This window comes from Berghia stephanieae, chromosome 10 (genome assembly GCF_034508935.2).
Source record: "Berghia stephanieae isolate SIO BIC M18660-M18661 chromosome 10, UCSD_Bste_1.3, whole genome shotgun sequence".
Lineage (NCBI taxonomy): Eukaryota > Metazoa > Mollusca > Gastropoda > Nudibranchia > Aeolidiidae > Berghia > Berghia stephanieae.
The window spans coordinates 42,009,334-42,029,799 of record NC_088369.1 but is presented as its reverse complement, the minus strand read 5'-3'; the positions used below and the strand labels follow the sequence as shown (position 1 = coordinate 42,029,799).

Genomic DNA, 20,466 nt, shown 5'->3' with positions numbered 1-20,466 from the left:
AACGATATGTTAAGAAAATCTTCATTTTCTCATTAAAAATTTAAAAAGAAAATAATTTTTAAAAAGAAAAAAAAAAAAAGCCCAAAAAATATCGCACTTATTCAGCTAGTACTTGTATAAATATCGATTACCGCCCATTACCTAGATAATGACCAACAGGCCCTTCCCTCCTCCGTCATTCTCCTTAATAAAATGGCCTGATTGGCTTTTTCGATGCCAGTTTTTTAAATAAATTTAAATCCCTTTGCTTAGGCATGATACCTGAGAGTTTATAAGCTAACGCGTTAGCTATACAATATCTCTGATGATACTCAAGAATTGAATTGGTTTTCTTCTCAAGGTCCCCCCTTTATATATAGTTTCATTTATGTAAAACATTTGATTGTAGATTAACAATAAATTCGTTTATGCAAAATTTACTGTTGAATATTTTTTTTTTAGACGTCAATGATTTTTAGACTTCCTAAAAAGACATCATCATCCTCCGCAGAATATATAAAAGCACACAATCACATATACACAAACAAAAATGCACATAAAATCAATAAATCGAGGTTGGAACTACCCAATATTTTTTGATTTAATGGTTATTATGTACCTAAAAAGAGATTTTGGGTAGGAATAAGGAGATTTCATCTGCATTTTAGCTTATTAGTTGTTCATTTAGTATAAATGTTAAAAACTATCTGGCAACCCAGCTGAGTCGATCGAGAAAAAAAAATAAAGAAAAAAATGCCGACCTCTCTGCAAAATATTTATGCGCCTTCACCTCCCATACATCACATTCTTGCGCTTTTCTCTTGGTGACTTTATCAGCATTTTACACTAGTGCATTTTTTATCACAATGCCTCACATTTGCTTTTCTCAGGTTATATTTTCAAAAATGAATGGTTTGCTCGCATTCATTTGAGAAATCTCGGTCACCAGCTGAAACTGAAAAACAGAAACCCTGGACTGGGACTGGTGCACAACTGACTGTTGTGTGAAGTAAGTTTCAGAAAGAGGGGGTGGTGATAAAATATCTGCTGTATCTTTAGTTGTTAAACAATGAAACATAACGTATTGTGTTACAGTTGTTCTTCTCTTACATCTTCTCGTCTCAAATTCGAGAACTGAATTTTCAAAACTGAAACTGAGGAAGACGGCAAACTGAGGCAGAGGCAGAGGTAGACAGTGTAAGTAAAAGTGGGAAGTTGAACTCCCGGGTACATTTGTTGAGGTCGGGGTTACTTTGGACCTTTGCGCCTCCCCCCCCCCCCCCCCCCACCACCCTCCCTCCCTCAGATAATTTGATTAAATTTAAATACCAATTTAGTAATAGAGGAGAAGGTATCTAAATCTAGTCTCCGGCAATTATTCATCTCAACATATGTGTGAGTGAGAGTGTGACCAAGTATTACACACTTAAACTTAATCTTAAACTTAGTAACTTATCGTAACTTACTAAATCTAGTAATAGTAATAGTCTAGTATGGAGGTGAACCTTGAAAAGATGTTCCCTCAGAAACCAAAGCATGAACCGTATTTCTTAACAGAATCTGGGTAAAATTATTTTTACTGTGATATTTTAATTGAAGGAAAATTTTGTTATTGGTTTCAATATAGATTGAAATGGTTCGGACATGTAAAGAGACGAGAGAGGGAGTATGTGGGAAAGAAAGTATTGGACTTACAAATAGCGGGAAAGACGAAAAAGGGATGCCCAAAGACTAGATGGTGGGATAAGATAAAGAATGATATGAAGGAACTGGGCCTGGAGGAAGATGATGCACTGAACTGAGATGCATGAAAATGTGGCATTCATTATGGCAAGCCTGCAAAATGCGGGATAAGCTGAAAGAAGAAGTTAGTTATAAAATTTTGAAAACCAGAGTTACTCGAGTGGATGTTGCTACGAATACGACTACTACTAACTTACTAATTGATGAACTGACACTCGGAAGACACTCAAGACTCAGGGTTTTTATCTGCTAAACTTTTTTTCATGAACTTTGATTATTTTAAAATATAATTTTATGATTTTCAGCTTGATGCAATGCAACACACTAACACACCTTCGACAAATTCACGGGTTCAACGTACAAGGACAAAATTCTCAAATTATGTCCTTCATCAGTGTCTGAGTAAATTTTTCACGGCATCCATGAACAGTTTCACAGTTTCCACGAACTAAACTGAGCGAAAAGAGAGAAGAAAGCAGCTATTTTGCCAAGAGAATTTTTTGTTTAACTCTAATAACTGTGGTTCTAACCAGTATCTTTTATTGTTACATTAAAAATATTTTTCTTCTTTTTTTTTTGTTGTGTGTTACAGTTGTTGATTCTATACAAAGATGGAGGTTGATCCACCTTCTTCATCTTCAACCCAAGGACAAAATGGAACGAATCTTAAAAGGTCGAACAGTGCGCCAATGATAAATATGCTAGTCAATACACACGCTGAGACAGAGAGAGAAGCAAGGTAAGATTTCTTGGAATATTGGGGTGGGAGAAACGGGGGTTGGGGGGTTAGAATTGTTTATTTTTCTACTACTACTTCTACTACTACTAATACTACTACTACTACTAATACTACTACTACTACTACTACTACTACTACTACTATTACTACTACTACTACTACTATTATTACTACTACTACTACTACTACTACTACCACATCTACTACTACTACTACTACTACTACATTACGACTTCTACTACTACTACTTCCACCACTACCAATTCTTCTACCGCTTCAACTGCAGCCACTTCAACTTCATATGCTTTTTGAAAGTATAAAAATGTTGAATTAGTGTAACATTTGCAGATATTGTTGTTTTTTATATATGGCATTTCCAAAACAGATCTTTTAACAGTAATGTCCAGTCATCGTTCAAGCCAGCAAATGCCATTGCCCTTCGCAGGCTAAGTTCAAGCAATATGATGCTTCAAAATATGCCAGCAGCTTCTACAAGTGTGAGTAAATTAAATTTATTTTTCATAACTTACTATTAAAGTGCACTTATAATTTGGATTAGACAGAAGAATGATACATTTCTTTTTATAATTTACTTTAACGAGCATTCATAATTTTTTATCATTGTAGTATATCTTGTTGCAGTTATTTTAAATTAAAAGTGAACATCTTCACCATTCAGAAGATCAATTTTAATGAAACCCAAAAAAACCCCAATCACATAGGTTACTTTTCAGATTGGTCATTTGCCAATCGAATAAACCCATATTTACAATTTACACAAATATATTTCAAATTATGACAAGGTTACTGTATGTACTGTATATTTCAAATTATGACAAGGTTACTGTATGTACTGTATATTTCAAATTATGACAAGGTTACTGTATGTACTGTATATTTCAAATTATGACAAGGTTACTGTATGTACTGTATATTTCAAATTATGACAAGGTTACTGTATGTACTGTACATTTCAAATTATGACAAGGTTACTGTATGTACTGTATATTTCAAATTATGACAAGGTTACTGTATGTACTGTATATTTCAAATTATGACAAGGTTACTGTATGTACTGTATATTTCAAATTATGACAAGGTTACTGTATGTACTGTATATTTCAAATTATGACAAGGTTACTGTATGTACTGTACATTTCAAATTATGACAAGGTTACTGCATGTACTGTATATTTCAAATTATGACAAGGTTACTGTATGTACTGTATATTTCAAATTATGACAAGGTTACTGTATGTACTGTACATTTCAAATTATGACAAGGTTACTGTATGTACTGTACATTTCAAATTATGACAAGGTTACTGTATGTACTGTATATTTCAAATTATGACAAGGTTACTGTATGTACTGTATATTTCAAATTATGACAAGGTTACTGTATGTACTGTATATTTCAAATTATGACAAGGTTACTGTATGTACTGTATATTTCAAATTATGACAAGGTTACTGTATGTACTGTACATTTCAAATTATGACAAGGTTACTGTATGTACTGATATTTCAAATTATGACAAGGTTACTGTATGTACTGTATATTTCAAATTATGACAAGGTTACTGTATGTACTGTACATTTCAAATTATGACAAGGTTACTGTATGTACTGTATATTTCAAATTATGACAAGGTTACTGTATGTACTGTATATTTCAAATTATGACAAGGTTACTGTATGTACTGTATATTTCAAATTATGACAAGGTTACTGTATGTACTGTATATTTCAAATTATGACAAGGTTACTGTATGTACTGTACATTTCAAATTATGACAAGGTTACTGTATGTACTGTATATTTCAAATTATGACAAGGTTACTGTATGTACTGTATATTTCAAATTATGACAAGGTTACTGTATGTACTGTACATTTCAAATTATGACAAGGTTACTGTATGTACTGTATATTTCAAATTATGACAAGGTTACTGTATGTACTGTATATTTCAAATTATGACAAGGTTACTGTATGTACTGTAATTTCAAATTATGACAAGGTTACTGTATGTACTGTACATTTCAAATTATGACAAGGTTACTGTATGTACTGTACATTTCAAATTATGACAAGGTTACTGTATGTACTGTACATTTCAAATTATGACAAGGTTACTGTATGTACTGTACCGTTTTGTATCAATTATGAATAACAAGACTAAGCCTTTTGAATTTCCCTTCTGAAAAATTGATGTTTTTTTTTGTTTTGTTTTTTATCACCAATGATAAAAATGAATAATGGTATAGATAACATTTTTTAATCACCCTCAATCTTTTGTTATTTAAAGAGATCCAAATGATTAACTCACTCAACCCTAACACCGACTATATCCGTAGTTTACCGGGTTACTTTTACCCCATGCCTATTTATTACATGTTTCTAAGAAATTATAGGCGTAATAGGCTAATGTTTTTAGTATTTGCATGTTAATAATAGTTGAATAAAACTATCTATATGAATGTGCTCCTTTTTAGTACATTTTTTTCCAATTTTGAAAAGTAGCAAAACTCTCTAGGATTGAGTGAGTTAAAAAAGAATTTATCCTCCTCAGCTTCATTGGGAGAGCACTTGAAACACAAACAAGGGGATCAATTTTGATTCCTTCTCGGCTCAGTATTGTATTTTATCTGATTCCTCTTTCCACCCAGCAATGCTATGGTAGCTAGATCTGTTCTTTTTTAGGCGGGAATTGCACAAGTGTTTTTTTTTTTACTTGGATTCCCTTATATCTGTCTTCCAACTCACTCTCTGTCTTTGTCTTGGAATGAGATTACTTGGTTTTGTCCTGGCCCTGGCCGGATACTCTAGTTGAGAGGGAAACAGTCAAATGTATAGTTAGTTTTGGGAGATGATATTTTTTTCCCTTGTATATCATCTCTCTGTTATGCATTGTATTATGTTTTTTAAGATATTATATACGATTTGTAAAACATATGAATGTGTTCCTCTTAGTGGGGATCTGTGCTTGTGTCTGGATGAGACTTTTAGGTGATCTCAAACTATGTACTTTGATAGTGTGCTCTTGGAATCTACACCTGTTTCTTATTTGAACCAATTCCCCTTTATCTTACCTTTTCTTGGGTGCTTTAATTGTAATTCTAGAACTTTTTACTATCCCATTTTCTTCCTTTTTACTGGCGCTGATATGACCTTAATGTGTTGCAAGTGCCGTAAAACCCTTAAAAACAAAACAAACCTTTGTTTATTTTCTATCTTTGTTAATTTGATTTCAGCCTCCCATTAGGGGACCTGATCGAGTCACCAGGCTGAAGCAGGAAGAAATTCATATAGCAGACAGGGAAAAGCAGCATGAAAAGTAAGTACAATTGAGCTTTTATAAAGCGCAATATCCACTAAACGTGCTCAAAGCGCTTTACAAGGGGTCCCTGGCCAACAACAACACTAAACATGTAGGATAGGACATGACGCCAGTTAGTAGATATTACAATTTTTCAGACGAAGACAATGATGTTAACGGCCAGGTACTCATTTTACACCTGAGTACGGTTGAGAAAATGTGAGTAAAGTGTCTTTTCCAAGGACTCAACTATGCGCCGAGCAAGACTCGAGCTCAGGACCTTCCAATCCGAAAGCGAGTGTCATACCACTAGACCACATAGCTGCACAAATACAAATATAAGTGTTACCATGTCTGACAGATATGTGGCTGAGAAACACATGTCATATTTTTATATATAGATTTTTTTTGTCAAATGTTGTTTAAGGATGAATATAATATATATTTTTTCCTGACTAGAATATTTTGACAATTCATACAAAAACTTGAGAAGACTGGCACCAAAAGTAAATCAAGGTGGCTTCTCGAAATTGTCGCTCATTTTAGTTAGAAAACAAAAGATTAAAGATGGATAGAGTTGAATTAGGGCCTAATACTTTTACTACTGGTGCTGTTGCTGATGCTGCCACTACTACTACTACTACTACTACTACTACTACTACTACTACTACTACTACTACTACTACTACTACTACTACTACTACTACTATACTACTACATACTAACTACACTACTACTACTACTATACTACTACTACTACACTACTACTACTTACTACTACTACTACTACTACTACTACTACTACTACTACTACTACTACTACTACTACTCCTACTACTACTACTACTACTACTACTACTACTATTACTACTACTACTATTACCACTACTACTGATATTTTTAAAAATTAATTTTTTTGTTTCCATTTCAGAGAAATTCAGTCATCCCTATGGATATCAAACAACTGGGATAGTCTCACTCTTGTAAGTATCAGCAAGATCGCCAAGTGAATAGGGCTCAGCCCCTGGGTGGGGTTCCTGACCTCCCATAGGGCAGGGAGGTACTTGCTGTGTCTTATTTTTACTTAATCCTCTTCGGGTCTTGAGGCACATAGGGCATCCACCAGACATCTCCATTTTTACGATCGGCTGCTTTTGCAGTGGCTGTATTCCAGGACAGGCCTGCTTCCTTTAATTCTTTCTCCATGGTCCTTTGCCATGTTTCTTTGGGTCTTCCCCGCTTTCTCTTCCCATCTGCTGTCCAGTACAGGGCTGTCTTGGGAAGTGACTCTTTTTCCATTCTGGCCACATGACCCGCCATCATCTTTTTATTTGGCTTTCAATGCTAGTGCAGTAAGCTTTCTTTAATAGATCCATTACGAGATTTCAATGTGAAATAAAATTAGTAATTAAGACACAAGTTTGTTTCCATCGATCACATACTATAAGCTTCTTAAAGCAAGAAGTGGTAGATGAAAAAATATAACCTTTTGAGTGAAAAGGAACAAAACAAAACAAGAGATTTTATATTGCCCAATATCCTCTTAATGTGCTCAAAACCCTTTTCAAGGGGTCCCAAATAAACAGCATCACATTGTGCCCATTGGATGAGGCATGACGAGTCTAGGGCCAACAATATTCTCATGTTTCAATATAAACCACTTTTGAGTTTAAAATTCATCTGCAAAATCTTAAAATCTTGTTCTCACTCCAATACGATTCAATAGCATGATGTCACGCCCCCTGGCAACGGCGGCCATCTTGGTTCTAAACAAAGAAAATCATTACTTTTTATTTTTCATGCTGGTTAGAACTTTTCATATATCTTTTGATCAGAATGTGTAAAAGTCAAAACATGATCAAATGAATGCGTTTTTTTTCCTCTAGATACCCTTTATACTCGCCGGAGAAATATTTCATACGGGCGTCCGCCATTGTTCTGATAGTTTAGAGCCAGTGTTACTAAGTTACCATGTGTCATTAGGAAGGAAGTGACGTTACGACTGTTGAATCCTATTGTTAAATATAAGATGGAAGTCCATTGGAAGAGTGAAGAAGAGCCTCTCAGTACGGCAGTCACTTGAGATTCAAACCTTTTCACCTGGACATTCTTTCCGATAATCAAACAATGCTCTGTTCGAGGCGGAATTCTGTCAATACCTAATTTTTTTTGTAGTTGCATTTAAGTATTTAATATCAATTGTAAAAAAGAATAAATAAAACATGTTTTAAATAAATATTATTCAGTCAATTTGATTGATTTCATTTCTTATTTTTCTCCATAGGATTGTTCTGAGCCAATGGACAGTCACCATCGTCGTCCAAGGTCTTTCAGCGAGTCACTCCATATCATGACCCAATCAAACGTTTTGTGTGGTTCTCCTTCCCCCACCAGAGGTTCAATCAAAGTAAGTATATATAGTAGTCCTTTAGAGTTATGAATAAAATAAATAAAAATTAAAATAAAATTCCCTTTGTTCATCCCATAGGGGAAATTTGTCTCTAGGGTCTATTCCAAGGGTAGACTGGAATAACCCAGGCGTCAGCCGCATTACAGCGCAGCGGCAGTTGATGGAACTCGATACCTTTCACGTAGGAAGCGAAGATCGTACTGCTGAGCCACGCTGCCCCAAGCTGACAGTGCTTCAGTTTATCCGGGTAATTGTTGAAACAGGCAGTGTCAATTACGTGCTTGCTATCATTTGGAACTGCATCAAATATGTGCAGATGGAAACTTGGAAATAGTGATACCTGCCAGAAATGTCAGGCAGCTCCAGAGACCAGCGATCATATCGTCCTCCACTGTCCAGTCACTAAACTTGAAGGTGGCTACGACACCGTCCTTAGGGCGGAGGAAGACTTTAGAAGCTGGGTTGACGAAATACATTTGGAGGTGTAGCCATACGCTACTACTACTACTACTACTACTACTACTACTACTACTACTACTACTACTACTACTACTACTACTACTATTATATGGATAGAACACTGGTTTATTGCAATGTCCTTTCTTGTGATATCTAATAAACTTAATTATTACCACAACCACTGCTTGGTGGACAGAAGGGTCAGATGGTATCGTATTCTATGCAGGTCTGAACAATGTCTGCGTGATGGTGGGGTTTGTTTTTTTTTCTTTCTCTCTTGTAATCATCAAATTATACATTTTGTGTCATATCTGTGAAGAGTTACAAAAACTTAAAGCTTGTATCCATAGACTACAAATAAGATTACTGTTTATTTTTATTCTACCATTTTTCATATTTGAAGTTTATATCAAGTTAATAAAAGACTTCTTTTTAAAGGAATCTATTTCATTTTATAAAGGAAGGAAAGTTAGGGATGGAGAAAAATTGATGACGTAATTTTTTCGTCATTGATCACTTAAATATGATGTATTATATAAACAGAATGAAAATGTTTGTAGTCGAAGCAATATATTCTTACTTGATTAGAAGACTTATAGCTAAGATTTATAAAGGATTGGATTGATCTGAAAATATGGACAAAATTTGACTATTAATATTAAGGTTATCCTTTGAGATGACTTATCTCTAAATTTGTTCTGTTAATTCTTTCAGCGCTGAGGCTATATTCACATTTCTGTCACAAAATGGCTGACACCTGATCGAGGCTGCATGAGAATAACTTGCTAAGACAAAGCGACATTCTTTTTTTTTTTCTTTTAAAATTTTAAAATTGTTATTAGAATAAAATAAAAAATAGAAAAAAAAAGAAAAGACAAAGCGACATTCGAATTCAGTGCAAAATCTCAATTAAAATACCCCCCTAGGGCCAATTGAATGTTCTGATGAAAGAAATGATACCATTGATTCAATTTATAGTACTTTTGTAGAAAGTAGGATTGGATTACATTATTATTTTTGCACTTCAAGACCGGCCCTCACTGTGCGACCATTGGCCAAGTAGAACAGATTCTGCTCTGGCCACACAGTGTGGCCAATGGCGCTGAAAGAGTAAGGATGTTTCAATTAATGGAATAAATTGTTTATTGTTGGTAAAAATTACATACATACATCTTTTATTAAAAAACAACTAGAACAACAATAAAATAAGAAACCCATACTAATAATAATAATAATATGTTTCCTTAATAAAATCTTGTTATTTAGGCTTTACCGACATAAGAATTTTTACTGTAAATACTTTGCATTAATATTAGATACTATATATTTTGCCTTAATATTGACATGTCTTGCAGTTTTTTTAAATATTAGGAAACCACTTAGGAGAACAGAAAACAAATCTGAACAAGTCTAAGATGCTGTGCATGATGTGAACAAATGAAAGGTGCCAGACAAAGCAAGAAAGAAAAATAGAAGAAAAAATTACCGTGTAATGGTAGCACGTCTGACTGGTAATCAGAAGGTCTGAGGTTCGATCCCCAGTCAAGGTAGACTGATTTTGTGGGATGGTTTTTTTCTTCTATTTTTCTTTCTTGCTTTGTCTGGCACCTTTCGTACACACTTGTTCAGATCTTTATCTTACACCGGTGCCTGCTCCTTAATTTCTTAATTTGATATGTAAATGTAGCTGCTCGAAGCTGGAAGATCTTAACTACGCCACTACCACATTATGTCATTCATCTGTGGTATTTCATTCATCCTGTTTTGTTGATAAAGGGGAAACCTGAAACGTTCATTTGATCTGTTTTTGTATTGAAATTGAAGCTTACATTCAATTTCACATTATTATTAATTTGATATGTGTATGATGTGTCTGCTCACGGCACACATATAACCATATAGATCTAATATATGTTATTTACTTGTCTACGCCTTTCAGCAATGTTTCTCCCCATCTATGCAAATACCTGTAAAGAACACAACTTTCACCCCATCCCCGTCTCCAAGTCCAACAAGGAAAAACTTTATGAGGTAAGACTGTTTGTTTTTTGTTTTTAGGTGTTTAACTGCGCTTTCGACACTATTTAGGTCATTTAAGCGCCCGTGGTAAGACTGTAAAAAGTAATAAAAATGTATGTAATAGCTATTTTTAAAAAAAGCAACAAAATACCAAATACAAAACGTTTTGGGCTCAAGACCCTTCTTCAGAAATCTGTCTGAGTTTTGACGCATGACACATCATCGGTTAACCCTCTCCTTACCACCTGCATCAAAATCATCACATTTGATTTGTTACGATACAATATACATTTTTCTTATTGAGATTTATTTTGTACATCACAAACTTTGAAGAATTATCTTTGTTTAATTAATAAGAACATAAAGTTGTTTTGTAGAGAGCTTGTTTGAGTTTAAAAAAATAAATTTTTCTGCTGGGTAAGCCTGCCATTTTGGGAAAATACTGAAAATGATTGATAAGGAAAGAGTTAACTCACTCCTTACAGATCATTTTCAGTATTTTCCCAAAATTACCAAGCAGAAAATGAATTTTTTAAACTCAAACAATCTCTCTACAAAACAACTTTATGTTCTTATTAATTAAACAAAGATCATTGTGATGTACAATATAAATCTGAATAAGAAAAAATGTATATTGTGTCGTAACAAATGTGACGATTTTGCTGTAGGTGGTAAGGAGAGGGTTAAAGGAGAATATAGGCCTATAATAGGGATCAAAAGTGTGATGTAAAAAAACTGATTCCAATCTCATTGGAAGTGTAAAACCACTCTTCCGGAGGATTGGGTAGGTTCATACCTTGTGCAGAGCTGCCAACCTACCTTTAAAAATGCGGAATTGTACGCATTTTCAGCGATTGTACGCTTGTACGCATTTCCCCCAAGATTGTACCCATTTTCAGTGTTCGGAGTCACTTCAGTTTTCTTTAGTTGTAATAGCCCGGGTGCTCGTATCGCTTGGTGACCAAGTGGATATTCATATATTTTTTGACCAATTATGATCTTCATGCTGGGAGGTAGAATTCTGGAAGGATTGGATTATAGTCTTGGGAACATCATTGTTGCTGCAATTGAGCTTGTGCGGTGTGACTTTATGTTAGTATACCTTCCTCTTACTTTCACAATGGTTAGTTTCCGTCGAATTCAGGATTGTACCCATTTTTATGAAATCTCCCCCATTTTGAGGTCCCATTGTACACATTCTCATCAGATGGGCTTGGCAGCTCTGCCTTGTGTAATTGATCTTCTGGGTTCAAAGTGATGGCATCTTATTTTCTAGTCTCAATAAATGCTGGTCTTCAAGAAATACCCTTCACCCTGCTACTAAAATAGTTATGCCACCTTGTGATTGGATATGTAATCTATTCATTATAAATCCTCCAAAGGACTGGTTACATACACACTTCCAATGATTTTTGAACAGGAAAAGTAGACAATGTGACGTCTTGACTTTCCTGCCCTTTTAGAAAACTATGTGTTCTCTTAGAATTTAACAGTTTACGTCCGCAGCCGTCTAAATATGTTGTTAGAATGTAGTCTAGTGGTATGACACTCGCTTTTGGATTGGAAGGTCCTGGGTTCGAGCCTCGGGTTCGGCGCATAGTTGAGTCCTTAGAAAAGACTCTTTACTCACATTCTCTCACCGTACTCGAGTGTAAAATGAGTTAACAGCGTTGTCTTTGTCTGAAAAATTGTAATATTGTCAAACAGGTGTCATGTCCCGTCCTACATGTTAAATGTTGCTGTTGACCCGGGACCCCTTGTAAAGCGCTTTGAGCACATTTAGTGGATATTGCACTATATAAAGCTTAATTTTAAGCTCAATTTTTTTAGAATTCAGTAATTCATTTCCAGTAACTGTTTTGAAACACCATTATTTATGATTTGATTTCTTCCCCTTGCATTGTTTTACAGGAGTTTGAGCCCCATAGCAATGAGGTCTGGAACGTTGAAGCGCAAATGTGAGTTTTTACTTTTTGGCTCACTCAACCTTAGAGATTTTTGTTACTTTTCAAAATAGGAAAAAAAGGTATTAAAAATGATCATGTTATAGTAATTTTATTCAACTACCATTAACATGCAAAAACTAAAAGCATTAGCTTTGATACTACATCTATAATTTGTCTCATAAAAATGTGATAAATAGGCATGGGGTAAAAGTAACCCTGGTAAAATACGGATTTAGTCGGTGTTAGGGTTGAGTGAGTTAATATATGTATATTTTCATCCTTTTTTTTATTTTTTTTATTATTCTAGTTTAGCTGACTCTAGCCTTGTATTTTTAAAATTATTGTTGATGTGGAATTTTTTCATTGTGGTTTTTCAAAGACATTTCATAGAATCAAGACTTAGGCTTGAATTGGCTAAAATTTGGGTTTAATAATAGTAATAATAATAATAGTAATAATAATAATGATAATAAAAATAATAATAAATTAGACATATAAGGAGACTGCGCTTGTCGTTAATTGAGTAACTTAGTTTTTTACAATACAGTGAATACTACATACAATGAGTACAAGTCATATAGAGCCCAACATTTCAAAGGGCTTACCGATTTGTATGAGTGATAAAAGAAAATAACCTTATGGAACTTATAGAAAACAATAAGCCACAACACTGAGATACTCTGGTTTATATGTTGGTCCTTGTAATTTTGTTTTTTTCTTCTCTGAATAAGAAATGTCATTCCCTCAATGGTGTGCACTTCCAAAACTGCTTAATGCTGAATGTGTGTTACATTGAATTTATATTCAAAACATTAAAGCAGTGATGTTACAACACGGAAGAGAAATTTTCATGTCAGAACTTTTCCAAGTATAAATACGTGAAGAAAGGTTAATTCAGATTTTCCCAATTTTATCAAGAAATTCTCCTGATACATCATCACCACAAGCATCATCATCGTCATCATCATCATCATCATCGTCATCATCGTCATCATCATCATCATCGTCATCATCATCATCATCATCATCATCATCATCATCATCATCAGTATTAGCTCTTTATTTAAATTCCAAATTTGCCCCCCCAATATTCACCAAGTCCTTTTACTGAAAAGTTAGCTACTCTATGAGTCTTTTATAAAATTCCAATTTTTTGGCTTGCGTAAAGTATGTTGTCACTCATGGATCATATATCATATTTTTATATTATCCTTTGAACAGTGGAGAACGATGGAGGCGACCGATGGGATTACCTTAGCCCTCCAAAGAAATTCCACACCGGCCCCCTCACCCCAGACAGACTGATGACTCAACCACACCCACTCGCCAACAGGTCAGTAGTAGTAGTAGTAACGTTAATGCTAGATTGTCTCATGTAGATATATTGTACGGCTATGCGGTCTTGTGGTATGACACTCGCTTTCAGATTGAAAGGTCCTGGGCTCGAGCCTCGCTCGGCGCATAGTTGACTCCTTGGAAAAGGCTCTTTACTCACATTCTCTCATCGTACTCAGGTGTAAAATGAGTACCTGGCCGTTAACAGCGTTGTCTCTGTCCGAAAAAATTATAATATCACCTTACAGACATCATGTTAGGGACCCCTTGTAAAGCGCTTTGAGCACGTTTAGTGGATATTGCGCTATATAACAGCTTAATTTTTTTATTTTTTTTTAGATTTGGTCACTTCAGCAGGGAACTGATTTGTTATTATTAGTGTCTTGCGGGCCGATTAAGTTTGGACAAAAATTAGATAAGTGTAAATTGTCATAAAATGATTTTTCCTTTTAAAAAAGAATAGAAAGAAAAATTGGTAACAATTTAACTTGATAATCACATTGAACGCATTATACATTATATATATGTAGGGGAGAAGAGGAGAAAACAGAATCATTGCTTTAACTGTATGGTGTAGATCGTTTGTTTTATTTTTATGGATAAGGGTCAAAGTAGCACAGTGTATAATCTCATTAAATTGAATTATCCAATTTGGTTTCACTCCTCATTTTACAAATATTATGTTACTAAGACTTATAATAAATTAATGTAGAAGATATCGATATCCTAAACATTTTCTAGTTTAAGTTAAGTTATGAATCAATTGTTGTTGTAGTTTTTATTTTTCATTCATTTATATATATTTGTCCTCTGCTGGTCGAAATGTCTGGGTGGGGTTCCTGGCCTCCCATAGTGGGCAAGGAGGTACTTGTTCTGTCTTCTATCCCCCCCATATCTGTTTTCCAATATGCTTTCTGTCTTTGTCTTAAAATGAGATTGCTTGGTTTTGTCCTGACCCTGACCGAAGTCCTTGGCTCGGAGGGAAACAGTAGAATGTATAGTAATAGTTTTGGGAGATGATATTTTTTTCCTTGTAAATCATCTATCTGTTATGCACTGTTTAAAAAAAAAAAACTTTAACATATGATTTGTAAACATTTGAGCATGTTCCTCTTAGTGGAATCTTGTGCTGGTGTCTGGGTGAGACGTTTAGGTAATCTCAAACTTGGTACACTGATAGTGTGCTCTTGGAATCTACATCTGTTCCCTATTTGAACCATTTCCCCATATGTTTTACAATTTCCTCAAGTCCTTTTTATTGTACATCTTGAATGTTTTCACTATCCCATTTTCTCTCTTTTCACTGGCGCTGGTATGACCTAAATGTGTTGCAAGCGCTGTAAAACTGTTTAAAAAAAAAATTAATTAATTATCGAAATGTGATTAATTGATAATCAAAAATTGATATTTTTTCCTCCAGTATTTCAAGCAGTAGCCTGGAAGAGACCAACAGCAGTCCAGATAACCTCCTGTCCCGTTGCAGTGGGAGTAGCAGCACGTCCTCCCCTTCAACGTCCAGCCTCAGCATCCACCCTTACACCCACCCAGGGGTCAGCCTCTTGCCAGGGATGCGGTCCCCTCACCACACCATGGGCCAGCAGTCCCCGTTGTCCTCCAGCGGAGCTCCATCTCCCCTCAGTTCCAGCGGGCACGGCAGTATGACCAGCGGTTGCAGTAGTATCGGCAGTGGTGGTGGTGGTAGTGGCGGCGTTGGTGCCAATAACAGCAATGAAAACAACTTTGGATTAACGGGTCCTTCTTCGTCGTTGTCGTCATCCTCGTCCTCGTCAACATCTTCATTGTCTTTCCCAGCCGTTCTCACTTCCAAGCAAGGCTTCCTGTTCAGGCCAGTTACCATTTCTGAATCGGCTATGGGTTCACCGTCGTCTTCGTCCTCGAATTCTTCAGCTTCATTGTCAATGAATCACCCGCACCAACAGCACCAATCCCCTTCTCACCACCACCATCACCACCACCAGCATCATCAGCACCCAACTCCCATTCACCATTCCTCCTCCTCTTCTTCCACGACAACAACCCACCTGGATATGCTTCGCAGCTCAGCAGCCGTCGACGGCAATGGATCCACCAGTGATATTTGTATGAGTGATTCGGAGATGGGGGAGGTTCATAACAGTTGTAGCAGTAAGAATATAACCATGGAAGACCAACAGGTCTCGTACAATTTCAAACCTATTAGCCCTGATCACAATTAAGTCAAATTACCGATTGATTACTGGTAAATAAAAAACAAGTTATTCACTGCAGTTTCTAGTTACAGTAGAACTCAAAAATGTAAATTTCTGTGCATAAATCATTATTCAATGTTTAGAGATAGTTGAGTGGATATCTCTATGGATGGATAGTAAGTTGTATACAGATAGTTGAGTGGATAGACAGACAGTTGAGTGGATATCTCTATGGATGGATAGTAAGTTGTAAACAGATAGTTGAGTGGATAGACAGACAGTTGAGTGGATATCTCTATGGATAAATAGTAAATTGCAAACAGATAGTGGAGTGGATATTCAATGTTTAGAGACAGCTGAGTGGATATCTCTATGGATAAATAGTAAATTGCAAACAGACAGTTGAGTGGATATCTATGGATAGATAGTAAATTTCAAACAGACAGTTGAGTGGATATCTCTGTGGATAGATAGTAAATTGCAAACAGGTAGTTGAGTGGATATCTCTGTGGATAGATAGTAAATTGCAAACAGATAGTTGAGTGGATATCTATGGAAAGATAGTAAATTGCAAACAGATAGTTGAGTGGATATCTCTATGGATAGAGATAGTAAATTGTAAACAGACAGTTGAGTGGATATCTCAATGGATGGATAGTAAATTGCAAACAGATAGTTGAGTGGATATCTCTATGGATAGATAGTAAATTGTAAACAGATAGCTGAGTGGATATCTCTATGGATAGATAGTAAATTGTAAACAGATAGTTGAGTGGATATCTCTATGGATGGATAGTAAATTGCAAACAGACAGTTGAGTGGATATCTATGGATAGATAGTAAATTTCAAACAGACAGTTGAGTGGATATCTATGGATAGATAGTAAATTTCAAACAGACAGTTGAGTGGATATCTCTGTGGATAGATAGTAAATTGCAAACAGATAGTTGAGTGGATATCTATGGATAGATAGTAAATTGCAAACAGATAGTTGAGTGGATATCTATGGATAGATAGTAAATTGCAAACAAATAGTTGAGTGGATATCTCTATGGATAGAGATAGTAAATTGTAAACAGACAGTTGAGTGGATATCTCAATGGATGGATAGTAAATTGCAAACAGATAGTTGAGTGGATATCTCTATGGATAGATAGTAAATTGTAAACAGATAGTTGAGTGGATATCTCTATGGATAGATAGTAAATTGTAAACAGACAGTTGAGCGGATATCTCTATGGATAGATAGTAAATTGTAAACAGATAGTTGAGTGGATATCTCTATGGATGGATAGTAAATTGCAAACAGACGGTTGAGTGGATATCTCTATGGATAGATAGTAAATTGCAAACAGAGCCCAAAATCAAATACTCATATCAAATTTTTAAAATTTCAAAATTTTATTTTGATTGAAATGCGGCGATTTCTTCAGTCCCCTGACCTTTTGACTTGATAATGAGTAGAATGACTCTTGATGCGTTTATGATTAACCATTTAATTGCCAAAAAAACGCGTCCTTCATATATAGACTTTTTGTTTGTTGTCAGTGGCAAGCCTGGTTACCTCCAATTACAGTGGTACCAACTTGATGTAAAAAATGCCTATTTTTACGCATTTTCATTCACTGTACACATTTTGCTGAGGATTGTACGCATAAGTAAATTTTTATTATTTAAACATTTTGAACATTCATACACTTTTTTGGTGTACTTAAACACTATATCTGTTTCTTGACCCAGAAGTTCATGACGTGAGTTCAATATAGTATTATCTGGCTGGGCCATATCGGATTTATACACGGATCTGGAAGTTGATACTATTTATATAGTCATTATAAGCTTATTCATTCATTTAAACTGGGTGGGGATCCTGACCTCCCATAGTGGGCAGGGGGGTCCATACTGTGTCTTCTATCCCCTTATAATATCTGTTTTCCAACATGCTTTCTGTCTTTGTCTTGGAATGAGGTTACTTGCTTTTGTCCTGGCCCTGGTTGGAGTCTTGGCTGAGAGGGAAACAGTCAAATGTATATTTATCGTTTTGGGAGATGATATTTTTTTTCCTTGTCAATCATCTCTCTTATGTATTATTATATTTGTTATTTTTAGTATATAATGTAAGCATTTGAGTGTATTCCTCTTTGTTGGATTTTGTGCTCGTGTCTGGATGAGACTTATAGGTGATCTCAAACTAAGTACATTGGTGGTATGCTCTTGGAATCTACATCTAATCCCTATTTGTTCCCAATTCCCCTTTGTCTTACCCTTTCTTGGGTGCTTTAATTGTAATTCTAGAACTTTTTCCTATCCCATTGTCTTCCTTTTTACTGGCGCTGATATAACCTAAATTATGTGTTGCAAGCGCCGTAAAACCCTTAAAAACAAAAACAAACATTCATTTAAATATTGATTATATTATTGCTAGTATTAGTATGGTCTAATTGCCCATTATCAGATTTAGTGCTAATTATCCTCTTTGCAGAATTGTACGGATTTTTTCAAAATCTGACTCATTTTGGCTGTCCATTGTAGGGCCATTCCATGGTAACTGATGGGACATTCAGAGCATATTTTCAATGAAATAAGATACCACAGAACTAAGGGAAACAGATTTATTCACACTTTTATTGCTTAAATGTATTGAATGGCAATGAAAGATTGTAACAAAAGTGGTAAATAAAAAAAAAATTAATTATGGCTCATTTTATGATCTCTTAACCCTTCGGTAACTGATGGGACAGAAAAAATACCACCATTTTTATACGTATATTACAACTTAAAAATTCTCTGAAACTAATTTACTCCAATTGTTGTTTTTGCTTTGTATGTATTTTAAAATAGTGTCTTAACATACAGTACAAGAATAAGAAGTATGAAGCAGCAACTTTTACGTTTATAGCCGATAATAAGTGACACTTTGAGTAACTGATGGGACACTATGTTGGTAACTGATGGGACACGAAAGTGACCAAGATAGAAATAAAAATAAATCACAATCTTATTTTCAAGCAAAGAATGTTTGTACTCTCAAGCCTCATTAAACAAATTAAAAAGATCATTTCAGGCCAATTAACAGCATAATTGGTTTGTAAATTTAATGCCTTATAGCAAAAATAAAGTGAACAAAGATATCCATCTGGCGACGCAAAGTAGTAGTAAACTTGTGGGAAACTAAAATGAAATTTAAGTGTCCACTAACAATCCAAGTAACACCATGATCAATTCAGTTGATTATTAAAAGTAAAAGAAAAATGATAATAATCATCTTCTACAAATTAAACTTGACATTGCAACAGGTGGGAAAACAATTGTTACTATTAAATTTAAAATCAAAAGACGTACTGACTACACTGGCACTTGTTTCATTCATTCAGTGTCATGTTCTGTGACTGACTAGATTATCATGAGCTTTGCCCATTTGTAAATGAATTATTTAATAATATTAAAAAGGATACGTAATTAAATGATGAAAACTGACGGCTTAGAAAATTTGAAAGATAGTGCTTTTTAACACCCATGAAACCAGAACAAGAAAATAAAATTCATCCACTGAATAAAACAATTCTTTGTCACATGATGACAACTTTCAACAGAACAGCTAAATAAAAAAAAGGGAATCAGATTTATAAATCTTTTCGGGAAGCAAAGGCTGCACTGATGGTGTTGAGGTCTGGAATTGTAAATTGCAAGCAGCCTTCTAAGTTCACAGGTCCATAGAAAATCGCTTGTCTGTGGACTGCATCTGTATCATCTCTTTCAGGCCATGAAAAGTAGCTGATACCACCAACCGTTGTTTTGTGCAGGAACTTCATGTTCCAAATGTCTGGCTTGTTGGAATTTAAAACTCTTCCTATGTAGAATCTGTCGACATAGTCAACAGCATAGTACTGTTCAGCACTGATGATAACATCAGAAGTTGTGTGGTTGCACAGTGTTCCCTGAGAGGAAGATGGGTCTGCAGTTGGGGTACTTAGAGTGGTTGACTTAGCAGATGTTGGTCTGAATATTTGAAATGATTTTTGATCAACGCAGAGATTGGTAAACGGACTGATGGATGCAGCAGAGATTGTTGTTTTTGATGTTGGTTTGAAGAAGTGGAAAGATCTTGTTTCCGGTATAGTTTTGGGCTGGTTGAACCGCCAAAATGTCTCGAGTTCCGTTTGCGTTTCGGCAACCTGATTCTTTGATACGTATATCACATTGATATTGGTACAAGTCGTCTTTGCCTCGTCCGCAAACTGCTCTGCTGAGTTGATTACTGCTGTTCCTCTTAATATCCGTCTCCATACGGCTCGCTTCACAGTGCCCCCAATCCCATCGATTGG

General features: G+C 35.2%; 1 protein-coding gene across 4 annotated transcripts; it reads left to right on the top strand.

Moving 5' to 3' along the window:
• Positions 1–696: 696 nt before the first annotated feature.
• LOC144981156 (uncharacterized) lies at positions 697–19,470 on the top strand. 4 transcript variants are annotated; one of them, XM_078929309.1, is made up of 10 exons: positions 697–988; positions 2,315–2,461; positions 2,847–2,958; positions 5,718–5,800; positions 6,714–6,765; positions 8,067–8,189; positions 10,591–10,682; positions 12,582–12,628; positions 13,838–13,949; positions 15,372–19,470. In XM_078929309.1, the coding sequence occupies exons 2-10, from the start codon at positions 2,334–2,336 to the stop codon at positions 16,165–16,167; spliced, it is 1,545 nt and encodes a 514-aa protein (XP_078785435.1). In that variant the 5' UTR covers positions 697–988; positions 2,315–2,333; the 3' UTR covers positions 16,168–19,470. The 4 variants fall into 4 exon arrangements, with proteins under 4 accessions (XP_078785435.1, XP_078785436.1, XP_078785438.1 ...); XM_078929310.1 differs by having other exon boundaries at positions 697–1,176; XM_078929312.1 differs by having other exon boundaries at positions 701–988; positions 2,859–2,958; positions 15,372–18,533.
• Positions 19,471–20,466: the final 996 nt, after the last annotated feature.